At 38.4% G+C, this 11,979-nt stretch overlaps 1 protein-coding gene across 1 annotated transcript; it reads left to right on the top strand.

Annotated features, from left to right (window-relative positions):
• The first annotated feature begins 1,058 nt into the window (after window positions 1–1,058).
• On the top strand, window positions 1,059–3,700 carry LOC110897516 (NADH kinase). Its single transcript, XM_022144264.2, has 5 exons — window positions 1,059–1,461; window positions 2,320–2,565; window positions 2,659–2,739; window positions 2,970–3,121; window positions 3,234–3,700. The coding sequence occupies exons 1-5, from the start codon at window positions 1,369–1,371 to the stop codon at window positions 3,607–3,609; spliced, it is 948 nt and encodes a 315-aa protein (XP_021999956.1). The 5' UTR covers window positions 1,059–1,368; the 3' UTR covers window positions 3,610–3,700.
• The last annotated feature ends 8,279 nt before the right edge of the window (window positions 3,701–11,979 follow it).

Here is an 11,979-nt window from a genome sequence, read left to right as displayed (position 1 = left end):
TTGATGAACAATCGATGCTAATTGGAACAAATTACTACAATTGAACATGATAGATTTGATTAAGACGAACATGATGAAGATTCATTGTTGTTGTTCAAAAAAATCAAATCTTTAGAAGTAAGACGGAGGCCAGGGGAGAACCGCAAGATATGGAGCGTCAATGGAGGAGCAAGGAATCTAGGGTTTGATCTTCGATTTGTTTGGTGAATTGCCTGATGAAAAAGAACGATTGAAAGAAAAAAAACCCTAAAAAACCCAAAGCGTTTTATGATTTGAAAAGCATAAATTTTGGGTTCTTGATAGGAAAAAGATGAACTAAAATGGTGAATGAAGTAAGGAAAATAGTATTAGAATTGATTGAAATTGAAATTAGGGTTTTAAGGATTGATTGAAGAGAAAGGAGAGAGCGTGTTTGAGAAGCCTCCTGATGAAAGAAAATAAAAGGAAAAAAATTCCCGCCCATGTACCAATTCTCTGCTCAAAGAGACATGCCACATCAATAAATGATTGTTTAAGAAAAGGACATGTGGCATTAAGTGTATTTTTTTATTAATAGGTAGATGCTTTATTTTTATTTATAAAAAAAACTTTGATGTTTTTTTCATTTTATCTTAAATTAAAAAAAAAAACAGAAAATAAAAAAAAGTTTACCACTTCAGCAAGTGTCTAAACCATTGCCAACACTTTTCAGCAAAGTTTAAACATTTTTCACTGATTGATATGACGCACTCTGATTGATTTTTTTTTTTTTTGTTTGCCACTCTAAGGTGTTTAACCACTCTGTACACAAGAATATTAGTACTTGTAACATATTTGCTTTTTTATGGTTTTCTCGACATAACATATTTTAGTAATATAATATAACGTTTCATAATTTCAAATATAACATTACGTGGTTTTTTATTCTTTTATCTGTGATTCGAAATATAAGACAACCGAACTGATATCGTCCGAACAAAAGACAACCGAACTGATATCGTTCGAACCACACCAGTAGCATACTCGTGTTATGGTCGCCTTGATGTGGTGGTATATAAGCTATAAAGCGTGCAAGTATGGTAACGATGGAGTCAATACCGGCCAGGCGGCCAAAGCGTCGATATTGATTTCACAGTTTTCAATCAATGCAAAGGCAATATCTCTTTGGGTTGCTATGCCAAAACGTTGGTACCATACAGATACTTTAAGAAACCAAACAATTGGAAGCTAAAGTTATTATATTAGAAGATTTTCTAAATTCTATTAAGCTATTTGCAAGTCTCTTTTTCTACCAACATTTTTGGCAGAATTCGAAAACCAGTCAACACGTATTAACAAACAGTGGTTTCAGTTGGTTATTCGTTCCCGCCAAGAGAGCTCTGATCAACAATGGCAAGAAGGCGTGTGTTGTTGTTCCTAAAGTCGTTGGATGCCTACTCGTTTTGTCAATCAAACGGTGTCTCTCGTCCTACAAACCCTAAGGTATCCGCCGTTGTTTTTTCTTGATTTAATGATCTTAAATTCAAGAATGTTTTAGTTTAGAATGTTACAGCACGTTTCGTCTACCTTAGCTGTAATTCTTGTCAATTTGAATCTTTAGGGTGTAATGCAGATGAGGTGTTTGATGAAATGCCCAAGTGAACAACCCCGTCTGTACAATTTTAATATCTTGGTTTGGTTGATTCATATACTGGTCTTCAGAAATCGCTGACCCACCTAAACTGAAGAAAGTCAGCTGGTTTGGTTCTGGTTCTGGTTCGGTTTTAACTGTTTGATTCTCACTGTTTGGTTTATGGTTTGGAACTTGGAATCGGTGTATATTGTCTGTGTTATGAACGATTCTTATAATTTTTAAAAATTTAATACAAAATTATGCCTTTTAAAAAGAATTACTTTTGCTGTGTAAAATCAGTAAGGTGAGTATAACCGTGAAAAATGGCCAGTTTGGCCAATTTACGGTTTGGAATTTGGAACCAGCGGTTCAACATTTATCATATATATTTTTTTTCATTTCAGGAATATAAGGTTATGTGTGTGTATATATTATTCATGAACAATCTTTATCATTTTAAAACTTGATGCAAAATTATGCTTTAAAAATGTTTCTCTTTTGTCTAAAACCACTAAACGGCCAACACCAAACCGTAACATAGTGAAAAGTTGCCGGTTCGGTAGACCCAACCAACCACCCGTCCGCTTTCAGTTTGTCTCTTTCTAAAACCATAGTTAGCGATTCAGCCCAAAATTTTCATCAAACCCGGTTGAAACGGAATTTGAACATCCGTAGACTTTGATTTTGTTTCTTGGATTTTTTTTTTTTTCATTTTCTAAACGCTGCAGGTATTGCATTATCTGGAGGACAGGTCCAGAGTTCATAAAAACGCCATAGAATTTTGCAAAAATGTTTTACAAAGAAAGTCCGTTGACTGGGATGCTACTTTTCGTAGTAATCTTTCACGACCCATTCGAAATGTGGATCTTGTTGTTACAGTAGGCGGTGATGGAACGCTTTTGCAGGCAAGCCATTTGTTGAATGATTCAATCCCTTTACTTGGAGTAAACTCTGATCCCACTATACCACAAGAGGTTAGCTCGTTCTTGAAGTGTTGATACCCTTGATTTCTGATTTCATATTCGGTTCATCATTTTGAAAACTTGTGGCCCGTGTGATTTGCTTAGGTGCAAGAAATGGGTAACGAGTTTGATGCTACCAGAAGCACCGGTTATCTCTGTGCTGCAACCGTCAAGAACTTTGAACAGGTGTGTCAAATACGATTACATAATTTCAGCAATTAACTAATGTTTGATAGAATGATTTAGGAGGTTCTGTGGAAAAGAAAAATAATTTGCAAAACTTTCGACCCATTTGAGCAGTTCTAGGTTGTTTTTTTTTTATTTTTTTTATTTTTTTTTTTATTTTTTTTTTTTTACATTTTTGACACGTTAGAGATAAAGTAACAAGTTTATATGAACATTATTGGATGTTGCAGATACTAAGTAACATCCTGGAGGGTCGAACAACTCCTTGTGAACTATCAAGAATGTCGATTCATGCAAACTCAACGCCACTGTCAACATATGCTCTTAACGACATTCTAATTGCAGATCCCTGTCCTGCTTCTGCTTCTAGGTTCTCTTTCAGGTACGAGTGGTTCTGTGTAATTTCTTGTGCTGGCAACATGGGTGAATTGGGTAACGGGTCAAAACAGGTTCGGGTTGAAACAAGTTATTCTGATTTTTTTTTTTTTTTAAAGAATTAGGAAAGACGACGGGTCAAGTTCGCCTCTAGTCAACTGCAGATCTAGTGGTCTGAGAGTCTCGACTGCTGCGGGGTCATCAGCAGCAATGCTATCAGCTGGTGGATTCCCTATGCCTATATTATCCAAAGATCTCCAATACATGGTGAGAGAGCCCATTTCACAAGAAGCAGCCCACTTGAGTTTAATGCATGGAACAATAAAACCTAAACAAGCCATGGATATTGACTGGTACACGAAAGACGGACTAATCTACATTGATGGGTCTCGTCCTGTTCATCCTGTCCGACATGGTGATACCATACAAGTATCTTCACATGCGCCGAGTTTGAAAATCTTTTTACCTGACCGTTTGTTACCAAGTGGGATCTAAGTTTTTTTTAGATTGTATACAAATGTTGCAAAATGCTTTCACTTGTTTTTCGTGATATATTATTGATATTAAAATGACCATTTTACCCTAATCTTTTGTCTTAGTAACAAACACGTCTTAAAGTTATATATTGATTGTGTGAATACAATGGAGAGGTACACGGGATAGTTATAAACCCAGTGGGCCATTAATGTTTTCATTGTAACATTTCCCATAAGCCCTTGCTGGTCAGAAGCCGGACCACGAGGCCAAGCACGGTTTAATGTTTACCTCAGTTTCGGTCTTTGGTCCGGATTTCAAACTATGCATTGCACACTCCTATGAAGATATATTTTGTGTAATAATGATATGTGTTTTTTTTTTTTTTTTTGAACGGTCAACAGAATCAATCCCGAGCACTCTCGGGGCACCCACTGGACAAACGGAGTACTCCGAGAGTAACCCGAGTCCACCACCAATTCCGGGGAAAACCCGATAACCCACCCGCCCGTAGGCATGACGGTGAAATTACCGGTAAAACTCGTTTGGCTCAAGGATCCAACCCAGGTTTCCCTAGGTCTTCTATCATTGCCCACCAATGCCTCACTCTGCACCAAGTGGGAGTTGACCTGCATCTCTCAAGAGAAATGCAAAGCTTCCACCACTTGATCTAGAGATCATTGACGTAATAATGATATGTGTTAAACGTAAAATCGAAAATGTTGAAGTCGCGCTAAGTATTTTGATGTAAACTTTGGTTATTGAAGATAGAGTAAACTGTCAAAATGGTCCCGGAGTTTTGATGACTTTTGCCACTTTAGTCCAAAACTCAAACCTTTTGAATCTGGGTCCATGTGGTTTCAATTTTGTTGCCATTTTCATCCAAAAGCAAAATCTGGTCAGATTTTTTAATTAACATCCAGTTTTTTGTTCTTTTTCCTCGCTTTTGATGAAGGGCAAAATGGTTACATTTTTTAATTTGTTATAATAAAACGTTAAAAGACCATTTTGACCTACATTAAAAGGGAGACAAAAGACAAAAAGAAGCTGGATGTTAATTGAAAAATCTGACCAGAATTTGAGTTTTGGAGTAAAGTGTCAAAAGTGAACAAACCTAGGTACTATTTTGACAGTTTACTCTTGAAGATAATATTATACCTTTTGACTTTTAGACAATATTTAACTTGTATGAATCGACACGCAACCACTTTTTTTTTTTGAAAAGTGAACTTCATAAAACCAACCAAAACCGACAACTATCACGAAGGCGGAGATAGAAGCCGAAAACCAAAACAATAGTTCAAATTACGTTACATCAAACAAACACCATCTACTCCAATCCACTACCCCCGCTTTAAATCTATGTTTATACCAAAGAAAACCCAATGACTTTATGCCCGCAACCAACTCTGTCACAATGGGCGCCTTACTATCGAAAACCTTGTCATTTCTAGCTCTCCACAATCTCCAACAAGCTATGATAATAATCCCCTGGAGGACCTTCTTCTTAATACCCGTCACCCCGCTATGCTCGTGAAGCTCCACCAAATCGTTGACATGAAAGACGAACGGTCTAGGAATATTACACCAACTAGCTAGAGAGTTCCACACCCCCGAAGCAATGGCGCAACCTGTCAGAACATGTTCTATATTTTCTTCAGCATCCTCGCACCACACACACGAAAGATCATCAATATTAATATGTCTTCGGGCAAGAGCCGTCTTGGTCGGAAGACGATCCAAGAAAGCGCGCCACATGAAGATGTTGCATTTGTTAGGGACCCAAGAACTCCACTTGAAACCAAACTCTGCGTTACTAGAAACCGGGCCACGTAGCCATTTTTTTACCCAAGCAATCTGAAAAATGCCGTCCGAACCATGTGACCAGATCCAAGTATCATCTCTATCCAACAAAGTGACCGAATGAAGCTGGTCTTCTAACCTCTGCTTGTCCGAGAGCTCCACTGTGGAAGAAGGAGCCCGAATCCAATTCCAAACCAACACACGAGAAGTACCAATACGCTTCAACCTGTCAGCGTCACCACCCATTTGGATTTTTCGAGACTATAGAGCGAAGGGTACACGGCCTTTAATGGTTGATTACCCAACCACGTATCCAACCAAAACCTCAATTGACGCCCATTACCAAGACTACCACGTAAAACGTCGTTTAAACCGATCCTATCCACCTTGTGTTTGTTCCAAAACGGGACACAATTCTTCCACACACCCGTGATTGCACTATTGACGGGAGCAATACCCCAACACCTAGCCGACCCGTGAATGGACACCAAAACCCTTCTCCACATCGAGTTAGGCTCATTCAAAAACCTCCAAAGCCACTTAATTAACAAGGCATTATTATTAGTTTCAAGAGGCGCAATCCCCAACCCACCGTTTTTAATGCTTTTAGTAACAACCTCCCAAGAAACCCAACTCATCTTCCTCACTTCGTCCGAACCACCCCATAGAAACCTCCGCATCAAACCCTCTAGAACATCAACCACCTTCTTCGGGGCCTTGAATAAAGAGAAATAATACGTAGGCAAACTATCCAAGACCGATTTTATTAAGGTTAACCGACCGGCGATCGAAAGAGTATTGGCTTTCCATTTGGATAACCACCGTTTAAACGTCGTCACCACCGGCTCCCAACTTGACACCCTGTTCATATTCGCCCCAACCTTGATACCCAAATACGTGAATGGTAAAATACCCGGCTTACACCCCATGGATTCGGCCAAACTCACTACCTCGTCGGCTTCCACACCCACTCCGTAAAGCACCGACTTGTGTAAATTAATCTTTAGCCCGGAACATAGATAGAAAATACGTAAGATGCGTCTCATGTTAATAAAATTATGTGAAGACCACTCCCCCATAAGCATGGCATCATCCGCGTAAAGCAAATGGGACAAAACCGGGCCATCATTAGGGAGCTTAACGCCATGAAACGCCCCTACATCACTAGCCTGATTCATCATACCCGAGAAAGCCTCCATCAAAAGGATAAACAGAAAAGGCGAAAGCGGGTCTCCCTGACGGATCCCTTTTTGGCACCCGAATTCGAAAGTAGGAGAACCATTCACTAGCACTGAAGCTCTAGAGGAAACCAAAATACCACGAATCCACTCACACCAAACCAGAGGAAAACCCATCTGAGACATGACCGACAACAAGAAGTCCCAGTTGACATTTTCGTAAGCCTTATCAAAATCTATCTTGAACAAGAATATTTTCCTATTTCTCTTCTTAGCCCAAGCAATCACCTCGTTGGTCATAAGAGGACCGTCAAGAATATACCTCCCTGATAAGAAAGCCGACTGAGTCTCTTGCACTATTCGCCCCAATACCGACTTCAATCGATTCGCCAAAACCTTAGAAACAACTTTAATAATGCTCCCGATAAGACTAATCGGCCTAAAATCCCCCAGATTAGATGGATCACTCACCTTTGGAATCAACGTAATGAATGAAGACCCAACCCCGGGACTAAACCGACCGGCCTGATGATAGTGGTCCAAAATATCCACAAAGTCCTTCTCAAATAAATGCCAGAAATGCCTAATGAATCTAAAATTAAATCCATCAGGACCCGGAGCTTTGTCAGCACCGCAATCAGAAACCGCACTCTTTAATTCCTGTAAACTGAAGACATCAACCAAGCCCTCGGCTTCCACCGTGGACAGTGAAGAAATACCGTAACAACCAAGCCGAGGCCGTATACCCATATTCTCTCTAAATTTATCGCGAAGAAATCCCATAACTTCTCGTTTAATAATAACCGGATTCGTCTCCCACCTCCCACCAACCTCCAAGCCCGGGATATAATTCGAAGTCTTACGTTTATTAATAAAGCCATGAAAATACCTCGAGTTGTCTTCCCCGTGAATAGCCCAATTACAACGAGCTTTCTGTTTCAAATCACGGTAAAGATAAACATCAAGTTCTCCAATGCGTCTTTTGATCTCAGACAGCGTCCACTTCTCGTCCTCGGCCAAATCTCTGCTCTCCATGGTTCTGTCTAACACACAAAGTTCACTTTCCAACAACCGTTTTTCTTCCAACTCTCTAGGTTTAACATCAGCAACCCAATTAGAGATAGCACTGCGCAAAGCTTTAAACTTCAATAAAAGAATCGCATCAGGTGACCCCTCAAGCGTCCCGTCATCGATCACCTTTCTAACAACCACCCCGAAATCCTCCCTTCCAAGCCAAGAGTTATAGAACTTGAACGGTTTTGGACCGAAATTTCTCGAGCTCGTCTTCAATAGTAACGGACTATGATCAGATTTATTTCTCTCTAAGGAAATGTAATCCACACTAGTCCATTCCAAAAAGAATTCCCAATTAACAAAAATCCTGTCAATACGGCTCATCTTGTCACCTGCAACAAAAGTGAACCGTCTCCCTTTCAAGGAGTACTCATGTAAGTCCGAAGTATCAATAAAATCATTAAATTCATTAGCCTCAACCACGTTGAAAACGGAGTTACGACGGTCATCCACACCCCTCACTGCGTTAAAATCCCCTGCCACTATCCATTTACCCACCCCTTCGCCAACCAGACCATTGATCTCCGCCCACAACCTCCGCTTTGGAACAATGTACTGAGGAGAATAAACATTAATAACATGAATAGGGGAGTCGCTCCCCTTGACCACACCGGAAACCACATGGTTAATAACCCACCCGAACGACCCGTAGCAGGAACCCATTCAAAGGAAAAATCACCAAACCCCCAGTACCTACCCAGATTAATCGAATCCATAGAACTATGTTGCGTTTCCTGAAGCAAAATAAAACTGACCTCGTGCTTAGCTCGCATACTACAGACCCAATCCGCTTTGCCCAGATTCCCCAACCCACGAATATTCAAAGAGATAAAATTCATTGACCACTAACTTGATAACCTTCATTCCTTAACACTTCTTTTACTTTCGGAACAAAATCGTCCAAGTTCTCCACCCCCAAAGCGCTACTTAGCTTCACAGTCTCCAAGGCTTCTACATCAATCGGCTGTTGAATACCATCCACCTCAACGTTAGTGGTCTCACTAGCGAAACCCTCATCAAGGATCAACCCGGGAGAACCATTAGCCACTGCACCCGAAGGTCTTTCATTTAGATCCGGAGTAACGAACACATCATCTCCAACACCTACGTTACTGTCATTCGAGTCATCGGTTCCTGAAAGAATGCCGATTAACTTATCCAACCCAAATATGTCGTTATTTTCCCTATGTCTCTTCTTCGGACGCTCTAGAGAACCACTACCCTCGTTCCTATTCTTAAAAAGAGACTTTCTGCGAAATTTCTTTCTGACGGTAGCCGTAACCGGCTGTACAGCCGACGTATCAGCTACACCATGATCAATACCATCCTCGTGAGAACCGCAACTATTATTTCCATCCTCACCATTCACCTCATTCACCACAAACTCACCTTCCTCACAAGTAGCGTCCATGTTCGTATCTTGTTGTATATTGTCCTCCAACTTGTCCTCCTCTTGGCACGTCGAAACATCATCCTCATCAAGCTCAGTAACCCCATCCGGGATCCACTCACCAACGTCTTCATCAACCCATACGTTGAACGTTAATTCTCTCCAAGCGATATCCACCCAATCGACAATCCGTTTACGAACCCTACTCATCACCCCAATAAGCGTATAGGAGAAATTATGATCTTCGTTCGACATGCAACCACTCATCAACGCTTCTTACCAACGGAACTTGTGTACATGCAAAAGTCCTTTTACAAAAAGAAGATAAAAACGACATTACAATGTTTATTTGTTTTATAATTACCATATGAAACAAAAACGACACCATTAAAAAGATATTTATGTCAAACCTAAATCGTAGGACAATCGAAACCTCGTCTAATCAACATCTTAACATTTGTGTATTGGCACGTTTTGTGGGCCATATGTTTTGGAACATCTAGAAGGTTATTCTTCACACTTTTGTAAAAATCTACAGCAAAATTTGTCAGATTATAGTTTGGCTCATTTGATATTTATTAAGGGTTAGCATATAACACGAAGTTTATTTGGATAGAAATTAATCTTAATCATCAATTGATTTAATCAAGGGCTAAGATTAAATGAGTGAAATTGAAGGGAAGAAAACAGTCGCGTGGGTTTGTGTAAAAGCATTGTAGTCAATCCAGGACAATAGTTTCTCTCTCCTTCAATACCCCTCATTTTTTAAACGTTAATAACTTTTTCATACGACATTATTTTTTTATAAAAATTGCACCAAAAAAGAGCGTTTTTTTTATTTTTAAAACGAGTATACTATTGCTGTATTTTCAAAAAAAAAATTCGAAAACCCAGTTGCGTAAAACGCAATGGAAAGAAAAAACGTAAAAAATGACTTTTTTCTAAAACGCAATGCACCACCAAAAACACAAAGAAATGTCTTATTTCTAAAACGCAATGGCCAAAAACACAAAGAAATGTCTTATTTCTAAAACACAATAGCCTAAAAACACAAAAAAGTGTACTTTCGAAAACGCAATGGACCGAAAACACATAAAAATGTGTTTTACCTAAAACGCAATGCACCAAAAACACAAAAGAAATGTCTTATTTCTAAAACGCAATGGCCAGAAGTAATTAAAATGTCTTTTTTCTAAAACGCAATGGGCTAAAAACACATAAAAATGTGTTTTACCTAAAACGCGATGCACCAAAAACACAAAGAAATGTCTTATTACTAAAACGCAATGGCCAGAAAACACTTAAAAATGTCTTTTTCTAAAACGCAATGGACTGAAAACATATATAAATGTGTTTTACCTAAAACGCAATGGACTAAAAACACTTCAAAATGTGTTTTTCTAAAACGCAATGGCCAGAAAACACATAAAAATGTCTTATTTCTAAAATGCAATGACTTAAAAACACAAAAGAAAGTGTTCTCTCTAAAACGCAATGACTTGAAAATACAAAAGAAAGTGTTCTCTCTAAAACGCAATGGACTGAAAACACATAAAAATGTGTTTTAGCTAAAACGCAATGACTAAAAACACTTCAAAAATGTGTTTTTCTAAAACGCAATGGCCGAAAAACACTTAAAAATGGCTTATTTCTGATGCAGTTTTATTAAAGCAATTTAATCAAAAAAAATTTCAAGCTGACCTGGCAGCTCGACCCCAGCTAGGGGCTCTGGCCCTTGGACCCTGCTCCCAGGGGCGCTGCCCCCGGACCCCGCCAAGATCGTAAAACACAATGACTCAGTTCAAAAACTCGGATCGTAAAAATGCAATTTAAAAATTTCTTACATAGATCGAAGCCGATTTCTTCAGATTTCTTCACCGATTGACGAAATTTGAATGTTAGAAACACTTATCAGCGATCGAATCGAACGAATCGAGTGATTCGCTTCAAATCATAGGGAAAAATGAGATATTGTAAGAAATTAAACTGGGTTTCTTCAAAAAAGTTGAAGAACACGTTGATTGGGTGTTTGAATCATTGATTGGTGACGAAAATCGCATTATAATGTAGTGATTAGTGTGATAGAAAGCGAAGAAAAGGTTGAAGATGGTGGGTTTTGAAAATGGTGGGTTTTGAAGTTACAGAGAAAAGGAAAAGATAAGGTAAAATTGACTAAAATATTCTTTCTCTTTGTTTTAAATTTTGCCACATGTCATAATCATATTCCTTCCTATTCTTTATAGCTAATAAACTTCCTATTTGATTCTCTCCCCATTTATTAATTATCTTTTTAGGTATTTATTCAATTATTTTTATGCATGATTATTGTTCATATATTCATGCACAAATATTATTTGTCTATTATAACACCGATAAAAAAGAGTATATAAATAAGTTAAACTAGTAATAAGGCCCGCGCGGGTACAACGCAAAAATCGAATGAATTAGTCCAAGAGTTATGTGATGCGTTAACCATACGAACGTGCATTTCAACGTATCCGATTGAACTCAATGTAACCTATATAAGCACTCAGATTGAATAACATAAAATAAATCGAATTTATACTGTACAATCATAACGTATTATACGGTATTAATTAGGGTTTTTTAAAAAGGAGAAAACCCACAATTTGACTCCGCTCATTTCGGAACAAAATTTACGAAAGGTACATAAAATAAGCACGAAAATGTATTATATTTGACCTGGCTCGTTTCCGAAAAAAATTTACGTGTATGTAATATGAAAAATGCAAGAAGTTTGATTTTTCTAAAATCACTTTACAAGTTGTAAAGAATGAAATTCCATAAAAATGAGTTTTGTGAAACAAAAACCATGGATTTAGTGTTAGTAGACTTTACTAAACAACATGTTAAATTACTACACATTTTTGTTAAACTTCAAGTCGATAACATATTGTGAAAATGCATATTTTTGGCTCATGGTAA

The sequence above is a fragment of the Helianthus annuus genome, chromosome 13 (assembly GCF_002127325.2).
Source record: "Helianthus annuus cultivar XRQ/B chromosome 13, HanXRQr2.0-SUNRISE, whole genome shotgun sequence".
NCBI lineage: Eukaryota > Viridiplantae > Streptophyta > Magnoliopsida > Asterales > Asteraceae > Helianthus > Helianthus annuus.
The sequence above is the reverse complement of the archived record's forward strand: the minus strand, read 5'-3'. Positions and strand labels throughout refer to the sequence as shown.

What these genes read in the sequence shown, in the direction of transcription:
- LOC110897516 (XM_022144264.2), top strand. Translation starts at nt 1,369, where the DNA reads ATGGCAAGAAGGCGTGTGTTGTTGTTCCTAAAGTCGTTGGATGCCTAC. An exon ending in CCGTCAAGAACTTTGAACAG is followed by an intron (nt 2,740 to 2,969) that starts GTGTGTCAAATA and finishes TGGATGTTGCAG; the next exon opens with ATACTAAGTAACATCCTGGA. An exon ending in GCTTCTAGGTTCTCTTTCAG is followed by an intron (nt 3,122 to 3,233) that starts GTACGAGTGGTT and finishes TTTTTTTTAAAG; the next exon opens with AATTAGGAAAGACGACGGGT.